This window comes from Daucus carota, chromosome 5, assembly GCF_001625215.2.
Source record: "Daucus carota subsp. sativus chromosome 5, DH1 v3.0, whole genome shotgun sequence".
In the NCBI taxonomy this organism is placed as follows: Eukaryota; Viridiplantae; Streptophyta; class Magnoliopsida; order Apiales; family Apiaceae; genus Daucus; species Daucus carota.
The window spans coordinates 13521197-13538417 of record NC_030385.2 but is presented as its reverse complement, the minus strand read 5'-3'; the positions used below and the strand labels follow the sequence as shown (position 1 = coordinate 13538417).

The following is a 17221-nucleotide window of genomic DNA, read 5'->3' as shown; positions in this document are numbered from 1 at the left end:
ATCATGACCTGAAATTTAGACAAAAGACGGTAAGCGTTGCTGTCAAATGTATGCTGTCCACAAGATTCAAATGAGTTGCGACTTGCGAGTGCCTGCCCATCTATACTTACCAAATAGTAACTTTTACGATTTATTTCTTCCGAATTCGGGTTTCATATCTGAAAAGTAGTACTCCCTCCGTCCCTAAATACTTTTCCCGTTTGTCTTTATCACGTTTGCCAACACACATTTTCTATCATTAATATCTTTAATTTCGTATTAGTATTAAATATAAAAATTTCACCATATTAAAGTACTCGTAAATACGAATCCAACAAGATCACTCATGACTATATTTCGTCTTATAGATTAGACGTAAATAAGTAATTTGTCTCATGTCATGAACAGTCCCGACATATGAAACGGGAAACGTTTAAAGAAACAGAGGGAGTAATAAGTAACAGCACAGCATACATTATCAGGAAAAATTCAAATATCGATAGTGCTTATATATGTATAATTTTAAATTTACTATTTAAGCCCGGAAACTCCTTGCTGGATCCGTCCTGCCACTAGTTTATCAGTGTTATCACCCACCATCATATATTTAAATTCCAACAAACTTCAAATTTCGTAAAGGTCACCAGGGACGGATCCAGCACACAAATGTTAGGAGGCATGAAACAAATTTTCGAAAAACATCTATATAATTTTAAATTTTTTGATACCACTTTTATAATTTTGCAAAATTTAAAATGATGAAAAAAAATGTAAAAAGAATAATTAGGGGGACACGTGTCCGTGCCTCCTCCGCCCCTAAATGTCACGAAATCCTCCGGCAACAGTTATATTTTCTGTTTGCTAAGTAAAAAGACTGCGTTTCTTTTTATTACAAAAAGACATAAAAGCATGGTTCCATAATCACCACCAAATTACCGACGGGTGTGAATTATAAGTGTAAAGATGATGATGGTGTTGAATTTTCATTATATATCAGAGCCAACCTATCTGCTGAACACTGAAATATAGCATTATTGCCTAACTATGCCTACTTGAAATTTGTTGTCTCTTAAATACCAGAAACCAGTAGGATTAGCAAGGTCACACAATTAATTAGAGACAATTCGGTTCTCAAGTGGAGCTTACCTGAAATTACACATTAACTGAACCCGGTTTGGGGTAATTGATTCTCTGTTATCAGGAGTAATGTATTAGGAGTAATGACGGGCAATTTAAATTAAGTACCCAAAATTCCCGAAATTCAATTTTAAATATTTGAATTGGTGTAACTAACGTATATGCAAGATTTTTATTAAAATCATAATCAATCAGATCATGACACGTGTTATTAAAATATTTTTTGAGGATAAATTTGAATGCTCTAGCATATTTTCCGTTGCATTATTATATCCGAATGAATTGAACTGCAGCAGATATACAGCTTTCCCTGCAGCTTAGTTTTTCCATAATTTTCCTTTGCCATGTCTTTAACTAAATTATAATGACGTTAGGACTAGGAGATTGGAACATGGGATTCACAGGATCATGCATCTCCAATTTTAGAATCAGACTACTTTAAGTAGTTCTGCACGTTCTTGAATATATTATATTTTTGTTATTGTAGACTGGTGAAATTTATCATACGGTAATTCTTGTTCAAATTATATATGTTAAAAAATACCGAACAAATATTTGCATCGAAAAAGATCACAATTTGTGTTTGCTACTTAAAAAATATTAGAATTTTTACTACATGGAGAAATACATGTATGGCAAGATGTCAATTTATAATTATTAGCATATCTACTCTACCATCAACCTGGACTGGTGAATTGGGTATTCAAGACACCTAACTATGCCCAAGTGACAGACATTGTTGACCCGTTAATCTGAATTGTACATCTCAGCAGGCAACTCTTTTCACCTATAAAGTATGCACTAGCACTTCAGACCAGTTTATAAACACCCAATATGTTACCTGTAAAGATGAGCAGGAAAAATATAATATTGATTGTCCAAAAAATCTGGATGAGGGATATAGCTTTGTGTCGTTTGGGCTCTTCGTGTCTTCTGATGACTTGGTAAATCGAACTTTGATTTTGCTGAATAATCACCGAGAGCAGAAAAGGGGAATGTCATCAGAGGCTTGCATTTTTTTTGCAGGGACTCTTTTCCTCAAGCTCCCCATCGCAGTCTAGCAGTCTTGGTAATTAACATGCCAGGAAACTTAATGATGTATTGTATCAAACTTTTCCTTCATACTGGAAATTGAGTTTGTAATCATGTTGCAGAGTAGCCAGAGTGCTTCTGCAGGGACCTTCTGCGCATCAACAAAATTTAAAAGGAATGAATAAACAATAAACTTGATAAAACAAGTAGCTCATATGGCCATATGAAACCGAAACTGAACCAAAATTTCAATTTAAAATTTAAGGTTTCTTGCCTCCGAACACTGTATGCATGCGCTGAAGATCATCCGCAGAGCAAGCATCTATTAAAGCATAAATACCTGGTCTCAGGGCTTCGTCTATATCCCTGAAAATTAACTTTCTTACTAAGATTATAGGGGAAAAGAAATGTTCGATGAACATTTAATAACAACATAAGAAGATAGTGGCGTGATGTTGGCGTGTACCTTCTAATGCCCAATTTAAAGGGACCATATCCTGAATATATTCTTATGTAACCGGATAAAAGCTGAAAACAACAGCAGCCAAGAACATCCTTCTGTTGGCGCACCTGTAAAGTAAGCAACAATTAGCGATGACATGATTGAGTAAAACCTTTAAAGCAAATTTAGTGTTTTGCCTTTCATTAACTTTGTTACATGCAGTGATTATAGTTTCTAATTACAATCACAGGAACATTGATTCAAAAGCATGCATTACCTTGATAGACAAGGAGACTGAATTAGCTTAGATGTATATGGCCATAAAATAATACTTTAAGAGAACAACCATTCTAAAGACTAAATTGAGACCTGAACAAAAAGTATTATCTAGCCATACGAAACACAAGTTTATTAATCTGGTGGGTATCCAATAGCTTCTTGTTTGGCTACCTTCTTACAGTAAGTATTACCTAGGACACCTGATCCCACATTTGAGACAAGAGAGTTTGGGGTAATATTGATCAGCATACATGGATTTAGAGACGTATTAAATATTAATTTACAGACATGCGAGCGGGGAGGGGGATTCATCTATTTATGTGATCTTTACAAAGTCCCTGCACAAATTCAGTAAATTAGATAGCTAAGTCATGATGATTACACTGATACAATTAGAAACAAAATGACACAATAGTAAAGTATAAAAGAAATGACAAACAGAAACAAAATAATACTAACAGTACAGCACATAAATGTACCACGTTTGTGTGTGTCTTAAAACACACATTTTTCTTTTGAAATGAAGTCAATGGTATATGATAGAAATTGCAAGTATATCTTATTCATGTGCACCCATATTCCATGCTGCATTTAAGTGTCACCAAAATTGAGCATATGTTCTTTAGACTATGTGCAACTTCTTACAAATTTACTGTAAGTCTAAAACTCACTATGAAAAAGCTTGTTGATGTGAACAAATTTCATAAAATAAAACTAATACATGTTATATAGTGGGCACATACCTCTTCATAAATTCTTCTGAGGAAATAAGCGCATCTAATTCCTTCTTGCACTTCCCATGCAAAATAGTCTTTTGTCGTACCTGGATCAACCTCTACCATCTCCAAGCAACAAAGTAGAACACGTACTGCATCTTCAAGCAAAGCACTGCAACGCTGGCTCTCACTACAATGAAGATTAACACAGAAAAAAGATTAATAATTATAATCTTGGGATAAAATGAAAACTATAATGTTTAAGAAACAGGAGGTATATAGGCTACATTTCTGATTAGCAAAACATTTCAATATATGGCCAAAATCTATAGATAAAGATAACCCATCAGGACCTATGGCACAGTAATTAAAAAGAAATCATGCCTTTTATAATGCTTAAGCACAGTACAAAGGAGTCGGCAACATGCAGCATAAAGTTCTATCACAAACTGTCGATCTATGGCACAAGCTTTCATGCTTTCTGAGATCTCACTGCCAACAGAAGCTGGGATGAGCAGATGATTAGACTGAGCGTTAGCTTTAAAAACTTTAAGCTCAAGTATATTTTGAAAAAGTCCTCCAGATATGCGCAGCGACTGTGAGACATAGCAGCCATCCACTTGAGGCAGGGAATGTTTTCCAAAAACTCGGGTCAGGACTTCAATAATCATGAGAATTACAGATCCTGAATCAGGAGTGGCATCAGCACTACAAGGATTAGTATTAGCAAAGAACAATATTGGCCCGTGCAGATGCAGAATTATGTTGAATAGAGCAGAAACTATGTTCTGGATGTGTCCTTTAACCACGAGCAGACGCTTGCTTCCTACAAAGCAGATAGGTAAGTAAGAAAGTTGGACCCTTTTATTTAAACAATTTAATGACCAATTCAGCTGATACAAGCATACAGTATATAGTATACTCTGATATCTAATTACAGGAAGCAGAGTTAGCTGTAATGAGGCATATGACTTTTCTTCACTGCAATGGCTTAGATTTTCAAAGTCTCAGATTCAATTAATGTCAAGAAAAGTACAAACCATGATAAGCACTATCCTTGGTTATTTCCTGGTAATTAGGAGTTATCAGTTACCTAGTAAATGCAAATACATCTCTTCTACATATGGACTTCTTTGTATGCCAATTCCTAAAGCAAATACATGATCCCTCACCCTTAGTGACTCTGTTATCTTTAGAATTCCACAAAATAAGATCTCCTTGCAGTTCACAAAGTATCAGATTTGATCTGTAAATCAGCCTTAAAACCTTTCCAATTGATGAAATATGTACCAAATATAGTAACCCATCATTACTTATCGATCAGGCATGAACTGTGACTTATCAAGTGCCTGAAGTTAGTTTCCAAAAACATGAGTTCCGTGTATGCCTATACTCATGGCGATATATCTATACAGGGACATTGTGTAATATGAAGGCTTTCCACTCATTAAATATATTTTTCCAATTCACAAAAATCATGACCCAAGTTATTTATACACTTCAAGAAGATTAAGAATGATGAAACATAGGCCATATGCTACTTAAAATATATATGCATTTTGATGTAAAATATACTGTAACACAGTCCCACTTGAAAAAAAGAAACCAAAAGGAAGACGCCTCTGGAAATGTTGAATCTGCTTGTCGCATGGTATGCCTATCAATTTTATACCGATAATTGGTACAAGTAATCATTCACAGTGAACAAAAACAAGATCTAAGAAACTGGAAAAAAAAAACAGATTCATAAGGAACAAGATTTCAATATCTATGCATGAAGAACACATCACAAGTTTTACGAAGATGGTAGCTAAGGGAAGTCATTAAGTGACGAAGAATGCAACAAATGAACTAGCACGCTATTACCTTTAACATATTCCAGGAACAAATCGAAGCAATCAACACCAGCTGCTACAGTTGAGGAAATTTTGCCTTCCTTTGAATTTCCAGCGCATATTTCATAATTTGACTTGGACCCTTCCTCTAATCCAACTACGGCTCTCTCAATTGCCTGAATTGCAGATGACAAATGTAACTCTGAAGATATCTCAACAAAAACTCTGAATGACATTCGCAACCTTGCTTTCAATTCATTTAGGGAGTGCTGGCCATGTGCAGACTTGCTTAATTTTGTTTGATCATCCAGAGTCTTGATACTTGACTCAGTCTCATGAGATGCTAGAGTGGCTCCTTTTCCTTGTAAAGCAATGCATTTTCCTATTGCCCTCAGGTGAATATTAATCAGCTTAACATACAAATTTTGGGTCAAGGTGGCATCAGCTGAGTATAACTGCCTTCCGAGCTCTTCCAGAAATTTGGCTATACCATCCAGCCAAACAAAACAAAATGCATCAGGTGACTCAGCCATATTGGAAAACTCCAGCAACAAAACTTCAGCAATGCTAACCAAACTTGGAACCAGGCTTGCTGAGAAAAAGATGTTTTTGATATGAAGATTAATCCTCAGAATTGCTGAATAAGTGATAAATAACTGTCGGAGAAAAGTTGCTGCTTCAAGATTTTCACCTCTTAAAAACCCCAATAACAGAGATTTCTTCAGATATTGTCGCTCAAATAATTCAATCTTGGTCCAAAAAGTGGCCACATCTTCATTTTTTAGTCGGACTCTTGCTCTTGTATTTGACTTCTGATTTATCGTAGATGCTGAATGACCCTCTGCATTTCGGGAAATTTGTTGCTTCTCATGATAGTCAGCATCATCATCGCAAACTTTACTAGAAGGCTCCTTCAAACACAAAAAATCACCATGACCCTTTGATATGGAAAGATCAATGGTTTCGAATGATCTCTGGGGTAACTTACCATCTTCAAGAAACATATAGTTTAAAAAGGAACTAATAAATTCTGCAAATGTGTCAATGCAAGTCCTGATTTTGAAGAAAGGTTCACATTTCCATCTTGATAACTTTGATTTTAGATGACATCGTTCCCCGTCTATTTCATCCAAAGCAGATGCTAGACCCCACAAAACTCCCTGGATGCAAGAAATGGTGGGAGAGAATAGTTTTACTTCCTGTGCAGTAAAACCTGTTGCATCTCTACCAGAAAGGAATTCCTTTAGAGAAATAAGTGCTGTACGTGCCTGCTCCTTTATAGATTCAGTGTAGCTGACTATAGTCTTCCATGCATCCAGATTTGAAGCAGAATCCAAGCAACTATCCTCGTTATTCATATCTTTACAAGGCTTCACTGAGTTCATCAAAGGTTTGATTGCATGTATAAATTGATCTTTGCTAAATGTTAAAACCATATAAGATGTGTGATCCATCAAGGAAATGATCGTTCTATTTGATTCGGAAACACAATCTGGAAACATGTCTTGAAGCCCTATCACTGCTGATAGTGACATTGATAGCCCTGAAGTTTGAAATAAAGTATCATGATAAATGGGAGTAGATATGAAATGACAAGGTTCCATTCTCTTCTCAGATGCCATTGTAAGCTTATTAAGGGCCTTCCGACATAACATAAACAATCTGAAGAGCTCGTGACATTCATAGGGTTGTAATGCGCTAGAAATCTCAATAAAACTGCCCTGTAGCCTCCTGGAAAACAGTTAAGTTAGTTACACATCCAAAGTAGTTTGTCCATGTATACCCAAGTACAATTTGAAATAAACATCATAATGTGTAGTCATTTCTTCTGATAGCTGAAGGCGTATGTGTGTTCTACGTATGTAGTGAGTACCTTTCAAGGTTGATAATACAACTTGTATAATCTGATAAACTTTTCGACTTTATAAATCCTTTTGGTATCCAACATAAAAACTTCAGCAGACTTTGGCAATCTTTAATCTTGACTTTAAGTACGTGCGACATATTAGATGAACAGGAATTTGGCTCCACTATCGATATTGATGATACCAACTCCTCCATAATTTCGCATAATCCTGATGCCATATGCCTGCGAACAAACTACAGTATACATATATGAATATTCCGTGTTGCTAGGAGTTTATAAATCTGTACTAGTCGTCTAGTCCTGCTATTCATCAAAATATATTGGAAGCTAAAAAACATATACTGGAAAACTAAATACGACAAAAGGGATTGTAAGGCAATAGACGTTTTAATAAAGTATCGGAGGGGGGGTGGGGGGGGGGGGGGGGGGGGGGGGGGTTGGTCTGATGTCAAGATATATGAAAGTTCTAGTCAGGAAAACACTAATTAATTACCATGGGCATTTTATTGCATATAAGTAGGAACATGAGTAAAAAGCACTTAGACTTTTTTCAGAAGACAATATCGGAGTAATTTTCAGCAAGTTGTCCAATTCACAAGGAATTGACATAGTATGAAAATGTTTTAGTATTAGATTAGGACTCCTAGTTATATAATATCAATACCTTCAATATATATGTGACTTAAAGCTTCAGTCAATAAGAAGTTTAAATGTGTTGAGGAATTACAAGCAAGGGGTTAGTTATTATAATAAAAAGCAATGTATTCCACCATCTTGTTGCCTTCAAAGCCATAAACAAGAGGGGTTGCATAATTTAGAGATGTCCATGGCCCCTAGAAGCCCTCTTTACCTCCATTCTGATTGCATTTTGCAGATAAATAAGCAATTACACAAAAGTATATGCATGGCCTTCAAATATACGAATTGTCTTACCTTTTGTTCATATAGAACAGCATTTCGGAGAAGTTCAGATGAAATTTGATGTGCTGTGATGGCCTTTATGTGGCCATGTTTATCAGTAGTGTGCTTTCCAAATACTTTAAAATTGTTCTCTGAACTAGGAAGAGAACTTTGAATCAAGAGCGAAAGAAACATCTTCAGCTTCTCCTTGGCAGGATAAGCACACCAAACATCAATATTCTGGCAAATAATCCACCAGGTAGCGGTAGGCAATGACTTCTTATTTACAGCCCCTACACTGAAATCCCATCCATCCTTACCGAGTGATCTTTGAACAGACATTTCACTGTCATTGACATCATTTGCTGAGGAGATAGGAAGCAGAATTTTGTCGAATACTGGGATGTATTCCATCAGAAAATTGGTTAACTCTTTTGCCTCATGCTTTAAAGCAGAAACTCGTTGTCTCAAATATTTAAAAGATTTAATCAGCCTGTTCAATTCAACAAGCCTCTGGATAGTCATATTAATGAATACGTAAATCAGGGAGGAGTGATCTGCAACAGAATTTTGAATGCAAATGTGTAGAACCGCATTTATTGTAGAAAGAAGAGAAGCCGAAGGCTGGACAATCCAAGAGTAATAGCCTTCATCTGTTCCATTAGTCCTCTTCAGCAAATCGCATCCAGAATAAGCTGTCAATGAGTCACCCATACCTTTTGACATCTTTCTTGATATATCTGGGGGCACAAGGCTGACTGCCTGCCGATATAGGCTTTTGGAAGACATATAAAGACGAAAGAAGAACAAAACAACCCAGTGAGTTGACACATAAACATGCTTGCATTCATCTCCCATAGCGATTGTTCTTCCTGTCAATGTTGACAAGAAGACATAAACACTGTCCAGCTGTATATCAACCAGGTCCAACTCCTTTTCAACCAGGCACCTCATATTAGGGCGGATTTTTGCAATTAGATCTTTTACAGCAACTCCGACTAGTGTACTATTGCCTGTGGTAGCAGTAACTGAATCTAGAATTAGTGAATACAATTCGGATAAACTCCTTCCGAGGACTTCTGCTTTTAGCTTGAAGCATGGTGAACTACAATTATCTGGATCTAGCTCTCCATGTTTAGTTCTAGCATTTGTTGAACAATTACCTTTCATCCAGACAAGAGATTCAGAAACATCTGTTGTAAACAGTTGTACAAATCCACTCACTTGCCCTTCCGGTATAGACATAATAGCATCACAAATTGAAATTCTAAAGTCAGGTGAGCATAATACCATCCCCAAAAATTTGACACATGATTCACAATATAATGAAGGTTTCCAAATATGTGAAAAGCACACTTGTCCATCTCCGACAGATAATAACAACCGTCTGACTGCTTTACACAGTGTAAATACTGCATTATTGACCTATACAAATTCAAAGGATAAGATCAAAACATTTAATTATCAATCTAGTAAATGCTTTTTATAAGATTGGTACTACCAAGAAGCGGGATAGTTGGGGGTGGGTCAACTTCCGCACAAAACCTATAGGCTAATTTGTACAAGTTTTAGGTCCTACAGTAAATTCCAAGTATATATATTTGAATACTTATCTTCTATACTGATGTCATATTGATGCTTAAACTCTTTTAGATGTATTTTACTTGAAATAAATTTTCTAACCCAACACATGCTTTATCATCTTAGAAGGAAATATTATTGTTTCTCCCTTCTATACACCATAAGATGGTCCACTGTCAGGATCTCTGCATCTTAGCAATTCTGTTGCAGTGTAGTATTATCAATTAGGAACACCGAGTATTTTAGTCTTTTCTAAGTGAGTTGGTGATTACCAGAAGAAATAAAAATAGTACTTGTGGACTTGTGGTTGTAATTTCAGTTTATGCATTATGAAAATATGACAAAGGAACTTGTTCCACCAGTCACTCTAATCTCTATAGTTTCTCTCGTTAGAAATTATCTCTCTCCATTCTCAAATCTGTCTCTCTAAGCTATATTTCTATCTCTCTGTATTGCTCGACTCTGTATTGCTCGAAATATATCTTTATTTCTGCCTTTTGTCTTCATGTCTCTGGCTCTCTGCTTGCTTATTGCTATTATTATCTCATATAAACACTAAAAATCACAAAAACATTCAAAAACTCAAACTCAAAAACCTAGAGTTCCTGACATCCACCCAAAACATAAATATATTGGAAGACTAGCTGGAATAAATACAACAATGTGTCGCCAATACAACAACCACATGAATTCTCCATAGCACTGAAGTTTTGTACTAGATTCAGTTAAAATATGCTAGGTTTCAACACTCGACTTATATGCTAATAGTACAGTCATCCCAATTTTTATTTTTTTTTATGTAACCATTCAGTCATCAAAAAGTAAACTATCAAATAAGTAAAATACATAAAATTAACTAACCTGGCGAAGTTGACCAAAAATGCTAATAAGCTGGATTCCAAATTGAATTATCTCTAGAGTTAACACGGACTGTTCTGGATTATTATCAGTTAACACGAGCGCTGAGGCCCCAAGCGAGATCATCATGCGCCACAAGCTTTCCAAGTCATCTCCAAAAACCTCGTATTCAATTTCTAATAAACACTTTAAGGTAGAAATAAGCTCTTTAAAGATTAGGACTATGACCTCATTATGTATCCTCTCATTTGAATCAATCATTGATGGAAATATGTGTTGAACTCTGGCAGACAATGACCTGATCATGTCATAAACCGCTTTTAGGAAATTAAGACAAGCTCCATCAGAGGTATCCTCTGTGCGTACATATACATTTTCATGCACAAAACTAACAAGTAATTTATTTATTGATTTAATGGTGCAATGAGCAGTTGACAAAATGGGCCCAACTTCCGGTTCATTTTGAAGATAACTATGAATCTCTCCAAGAAAAGGTTCCATCAACTGTACAAAGAAATCAAAAAGTAATTTTCTAGTTTCTGAATCTAAACGACTTTCATGATGACCGTTCTCCATATCTACGTTGCCATTTCTAGAAGACACTTTCGCCGTCTGAGCACTAGGTTCATCTGGCAACTGCCCAGAAGCTCCCCCTCCAACTGAACTTAATCCCTTTTGCTTTTTTATACAGTCAACATACGAACAAAAAAGCTCCCCTACATTACCGACTGCTAAGGCATTTGTCCCGGTCATCATCTCTTCCATCTTATCGAAGAACTGTCTGTGATAACTTTCAGCTACCATCTTTGAACACTTTTTATTTTTTTTGTTAAGCATCTTTGAATCCTTGATGCTTTGATAATCAGAAGACGTCATATACTTGTTCAAACTTTGTACACTCATCAGTCCATCAATGTGATTTGGGTGGAACAACCCTTGGGACAACACTTCTTTAATTAACTTCCAAAGATTACCCTCCCATCCATGATCATTTGTGAATGGATGCAAGACATCTAGCATGTACAACAGAGGCTCAAGAAGATCTTTTACGAAACATTTAAAATTATCTTTGGTTGGATGGAGCTTCAAAAATTTGGCAAATGGCTTGATTACAACACATGAAAAGTTCAAGACAAAAACACCAATCTTAGAATCATCAAGTTTGTCCTGTAGAATTGTTTTGACTAGATTGAGCACCACGCCAACTGTCGAAACCCATAAATTTAAATTTTCATTTGAAATACCACCATGGGACATGAAAATACTAGAAATGCAACCAAGTACAGTATTGTAGAATTCCAATACACCACTTTCCAAATCCCTGACTTGAATACGCAAGGATGCATCACCGAGCCGAAAGGATACATCCCCTGCAATGCACTGAATAACCTGTAATAAGTCCTTTGAAAGTCCCAGTGAAACCTTCTGCTTTACAGACTCGTCCAAGCAAAACCTGAAGATTTCCCAGCATCTATAATCCAAACACAACTCAGACTCAAATTTGCGTTTGGCAATAATTCTCTTCCCTGAAGAAATTAACAACGACTGAATCCAATTGCTAACAGAAACTACTACCCGGGAAATTCTCACAGTCTCTCTTTCTTCAGTGCCACTACTTTCCGCTTCACTAACTCTCGACTTCACATAAGCATATGCAAGTTCAACCTTCCTGCATTGTAAAAATCACTGCTTTAACCTCTCTCCTTTTCAGCTAATTAAAATTATCAAAAAGATACATATAGCAATAGAAGCTCTATTCTACTCAAATTTAACACACAGTATACAGTAGAACCTCGATGACTGAATACAGATAAATAAATAACTTCGTCAAATGAATACTTTTTAACCCCGATAAATAAATAATCTTTGCAAATAAATAAATTCTCGTGAATTGACTTATCAAGGTTTAACCGTAAATAAAATACCTTAGAGTATCGATTTTTTGGTTCTCAATAGATAGAATGAGCTGTAAATTAGTCCAAGGAGCCTCCAATTTGAGCTCTTCTTCTTGTTCGTCGAAGCGAGGAGCTTTCGATTGTTCTTGTTCAAATTCGACACCGGAGCTTCTATTCTTTCTCTTCTTGTTCTTCTTGTGCTGCTTTTGCTCATCCGCCATTGTTAATTGTTGGTCACAGAGCTCTGAGGTTTTGCTAGGGTTTAGGGGTTTTCAAAGATAGTAAGAGCCCCTTTTCCTTTGGGCCGGGTCGGGTGGGGGGAGACTATGGATTCTTTTCTATCATTTCGCATTTGGGCTTCGTAAACTAACCTAATTCATTTGAGACTGATGATGCTCATTTCTCCCGGAAAATGAATTTAAATGTGTAATATAAATTTGACATCAGCTCTTTTATATATATATATATATATATATATATATATATATATATATATATATATATATATATATTTACAATCATTATAATTTAAATTATGTGAATTAGAAATTTAATTAATATATTTTGGAAGGATTGTTCATCTCCATCATCATCGTATTTTTTTACCATCTATATATCTATATTAAGGAAAATCTCGGGAGGCTGACGTGGCGCTTTCCTGATCTCCCCTTCTATTTTTCCTCAATTTCTAAAGTTCACATTTTATTGTTTGGTTTCTCTAAATCTTGGAATTCCAGAATTTGTAAAGTCTCATTATTAATTATTGAGATTTACTTTATCGGTTGGGTATTGTGAGGATCTCAGGAGTTTCACATCTCTTCATCTCTGCTTTACTACGATTTTACAACTCCCTCCCTCCTCTCCTCTCTCAATTTCACTTGTCTGATTATGATGATGGCTGTGTAAGTTTCTTGGTAGATAAAGAAAACCCGGTATTTATTTGTCGTCCTCGCAGCAGAATTTACAAGGGGATGGAATGGATCATGATGAGGAAACCTCCGGTATCCAATGTATGGCTCTCTCTCTCTATATCTCTCTCCTTCTCTCTCTCTCCCTCCCTTGCTCCCTCTCCCCTCCTCTCTCCATTTTACTTGTCTGATTTTGACGACTGTGTCAGATCACCTCACTAATCTTCGTGCCCTTGGCCCTAGCTTGAATCCCACTTGTCACCACTCTTTTACTTGCTAATTTTGCTATAAAAATCTTTATATAAAATTTGGGTCTTCATATTGTTCGGTGCTTTCTTGATTGTGTTTTACCTTAAAGATTGCACCTTTATTGTTTGTGTTGATTTTTTTAGGTTAAAGAAGGAAGAATTTGAAAAGGGCCTGTTTAATTTGAAAAGCAATTTTGTTAATGAAAAGAGAAATTAGCTAATAAAGTTTAACTAAGGCTCTTAGCACACCATAGGAAGATTGATACTAGGCATAAATCACCACTTATTTGGTAGCTAGAATGTAATTCCATTTGCCGATTCCATCGCATCTTCAATTTCAGGCGCTGTGTTATTATGATGATCTATTTCAGCTTTCTAAAGCTCCAAAGCAAAATATCTTTTCTGCTGTATCAAAGTGACAAAAGATTTGAAAGGCTTTCCAGGCTTGCTCGAATTCTGTGAATTTGTTTATAAAGTTAAGTAAACTTTTTACTAATAATGGACGAAAGAGAATCGTGCATACTGCATACAAATTATAAATCTTGACATTTTACTCATTATATTGTGCAGAACATCTTCGAGACCACATGGATTTTTCTCAGTATGTTGCAGCAAATTCCCCAGGCCTGAAAGATCTTCAGGAGGAACCAAATAAATCACGAAACAGCTTCTCTGCTTTAAAAGCTCTATGCTCTGTGATGTTTTCAGTGTTGAGGTATTATATTCTTGTAAGTTTAAAACAATTACTTTCTTACTTGAAAAAAAAAATGAAGTAAGATACTGAACACAAGAGATGAAGTTCCTTCCTTATCTTTGGAGGGCCACTAAAATCCTATGAATCTCAAGATAATAAGGATTCTAGAGCACAGGAAGGCGGCGAATCTTTGGTGTTTGATGAGGTTGTTAATGATGATAACTCGGTGGTTTCACTAGAAAAGATTTTCGTTTGCCGCTCTGCAGGCCTTTATTTTTTACATCTATTATCATGTGTACCTCTACCTTTTTCTAGGTTATAAAGATCATGTGTACCTCTACCTTTTTCCAGGTTATAAAGATTGATTGGTCAAACAGCTGTTGGTTTGAGCAAGTAGCAGAAGATACTGATGGGTGCAGAAGGTGAAGTGAAGTGTGAAGAGGAATGTCCTGGAATATGCGGCTTTGCTACAGCCCTCGCTCTTCACAGGTACATTCAACTTTATGCTTGTGTATATGCTTGTAATTAAACACATGATCGCTTGCAATTCATTTGGAAATTATTGCTTTTATCTCTGCACATGCTATCAATTTTCAAATTGCTTAATTACCTTGAAATTTAGACATGAAAAACGCTAGAGTTTGGGAAGCTGGACTTAGGGTACCACATGCAGTTATAGTGGATACACATCCATATTCGTGGCACACTTGTAGGCTATATCAAACATGTTTGCAAAGATAACATGCGGCTACCCTGAAACTCCCTGCATCTGTCCCTTCTCCAGCTCAGGATGTCGAACAACTCCACAAAGCCTTTTCCGGTTCGTTTTCAACTCTTCTCCTTTTCCTTTCTTGTGTATTTTTTTTTTCATTATAACATGCTTCTGCTACCTATTTACTCAAATATGTGATCGTTAATTTACGATGTATTTTGCCAAAATGAAATTGTGGTTTCATTTGATTTCTTGATTATCATGTCTGCTTTAATTTATTAGCAATGCCAGGCACATGAAGCGATGTTTTTAGAGATATATTATGCACTATCCATGTGTTCTCAGTCAGCTTTGCATATTTGAGATGTTTAAAATACAAATAATACTGAAAGAACAAACCAACAATCTATGCTTCCTATGATTGGATTTTTGTTTCTGTGATTTTTAAGTTTAATGAATACATATATTTTAAAGCTTTAACTCATTTTGTAATGGTTCATGTTAGAATATAAAATTATCGTGGTAAGCCTTTCTACAAATATTTTGACAGAATTGGTTACTTAAAATCATATGAGATTTCAGGCTCAACTTGCCCTAGCCCTGTTATCATTTATGTAATGTTGCAGTGTTGTATAATTGCAACAAGTCTTACTACTGCTGTATTTCCACGTGATGACTGTGTGAGCATAGGGAGTGGCGTAATATTGTTGCTGGCACATGTCGCCAGATGTACATTTCAATTCTACTCGCTGTCCTGCGAACAGCATACACTCCCAGAACAAGCACTCAAATATGAAGATGTTTATATGAGCATTAGTGGTGTGTAGATTTTGGGTGTGCACAACATTTAACAATTTGTTATGAAGAAAAAGGTTAACATTTGAATTAGTTTGAGCCTGTAATTTATTTTGCCTTTTATTACATTTCAATTCTATATGTAATTATATGTAGCTTGGATTTATACAGAAGCGGATTCATGTCAATTAGGTTGAGTTTAAAGATTGGAAGTTGAGATACCTATGTCACAACTTTTGGAAACGACAAATAGAAACATGTGGGACTATGAAATTTGGATATCCCTTGATCATTCTTTTATAACAATGCGGAACACTTGCATTCTTCTACATTTTACTTCGTAATATTTTCAAAACCCGCGCGAAGCGCGGGTTATACACCTAGTTTTCATTATAGGAAAATGAGATGTACTCGTATTTAATCACTATTATCTCGTATTGCATTCTAGATGAATTCCAAACAATTCGATTAAAAGTCAGTACACAAAGATTTTTGGACTATATGAAATCTATCAAAAACGCAATTGAATACGCCCCTCAATCTTAGCGTTATGTAAGAATATTCAGCAAAATCGTATTTGAGTAAAACGAAAAAAATTCCTGCAAAATTTATGGAATTATGGAATCAATGTCCGTAAAGTCGTTAGTATCAAGAATTGCAAAACTGTTGGCTCGGTAGTCGGTAGAATACTATTCACTTTATGTATAAGTGTAACTCAAAAGAATACATAGAATAATTTACGAGTTTTGCTTTAATTTCTTATAACTAATATTCATAGGATAGGTCGAATTCTGTGCTGCAGCTGATCTGAAATTCCACCAAAACATAACATGATTCTTAAGTATTACTCCCAGCTCACTGTTGAAAAATGAAAAGAGATACAAGTTAAATGATGGAAAGCAGGTGTGGCCAATTGAGTGTTGAAGCTTTTAACAACTTCTTGGTGTTATTGGGGTCTTGTCCCGCCAAGAAAAGAGGGGAAAAGAAGGGGGTGCATAGGGCATCTGTATATATGATTTTGTTCTCTTGAATCCCCACCATTTTTCTTTAGAATTTTCCAACTCTCCTTTTCACTTTGTCATTTAGCCTTCTGAGCTAAACATGGAATCCAACACATATTAACCTTCAAGTGATCAAATGATACTAGATAGTGCTCCGGAATGATCTACCTGGTTGAGCTCTTAAACCCCTACGAATATGTTCGTGATCCATCCTCGACCCACCAATAAATGGGCTTTCGAATGAGGGAATGTTAGAATATAATCCTATTAAGCCCTACTCCTAGCACCCGTAGCCTACTATATACTCATTCCGTCTTCCTAAATTTTTTATTGTAGTGCATA

General features: G+C 35.8%; 1 protein-coding gene and 1 long non-coding RNA gene across 3 annotated transcripts; one reads left to right on the top strand and one right to left on the bottom strand.

The window, feature by feature from the left end:
- Positions 1 to 1670: 1670 nt before the first annotated feature.
- On the bottom strand, positions 1671 to 12856 carry LOC108223010 (uncharacterized). The gene is made up of 10 exons (XM_017397039.2): positions 12552 to 12856; positions 10630 to 12295; positions 8221 to 9612; positions 7294 to 7520; positions 5452 to 7151; positions 3970 to 4411; positions 3613 to 3775; positions 2615 to 2718; positions 2423 to 2514; positions 1671 to 2299 (listed from the first exon to the last, which is right to left on the bottom strand). The coding sequence occupies exons 1-10, from the start codon at positions 12740 to 12742 to the stop codon at positions 2223 to 2225; spliced, it is 6054 nt and encodes a 2017-aa protein (XP_017252528.1). The 5' UTR covers positions 12743 to 12856; the 3' UTR covers positions 1671 to 2222.
- A 297-nt stretch (positions 12857 to 13153) lies between these two features.
- On the top strand, positions 13154 to 16051 carry LOC108222225 (uncharacterized). 2 transcript variants are annotated; one of them, XR_001806922.2, is made up of 4 exons: positions 13154 to 13531; positions 14248 to 14392; positions 14723 to 14860; positions 14994 to 16051. It is a non-coding gene; the product is annotated as an uncharacterized LOC108222225 (long non-coding RNA). The 2 variants fall into 2 exon arrangements; XR_001806921.2 differs by having other exon boundaries at positions 14723 to 16051.
- Positions 16052 to 17221: the final 1170 nt, after the last annotated feature.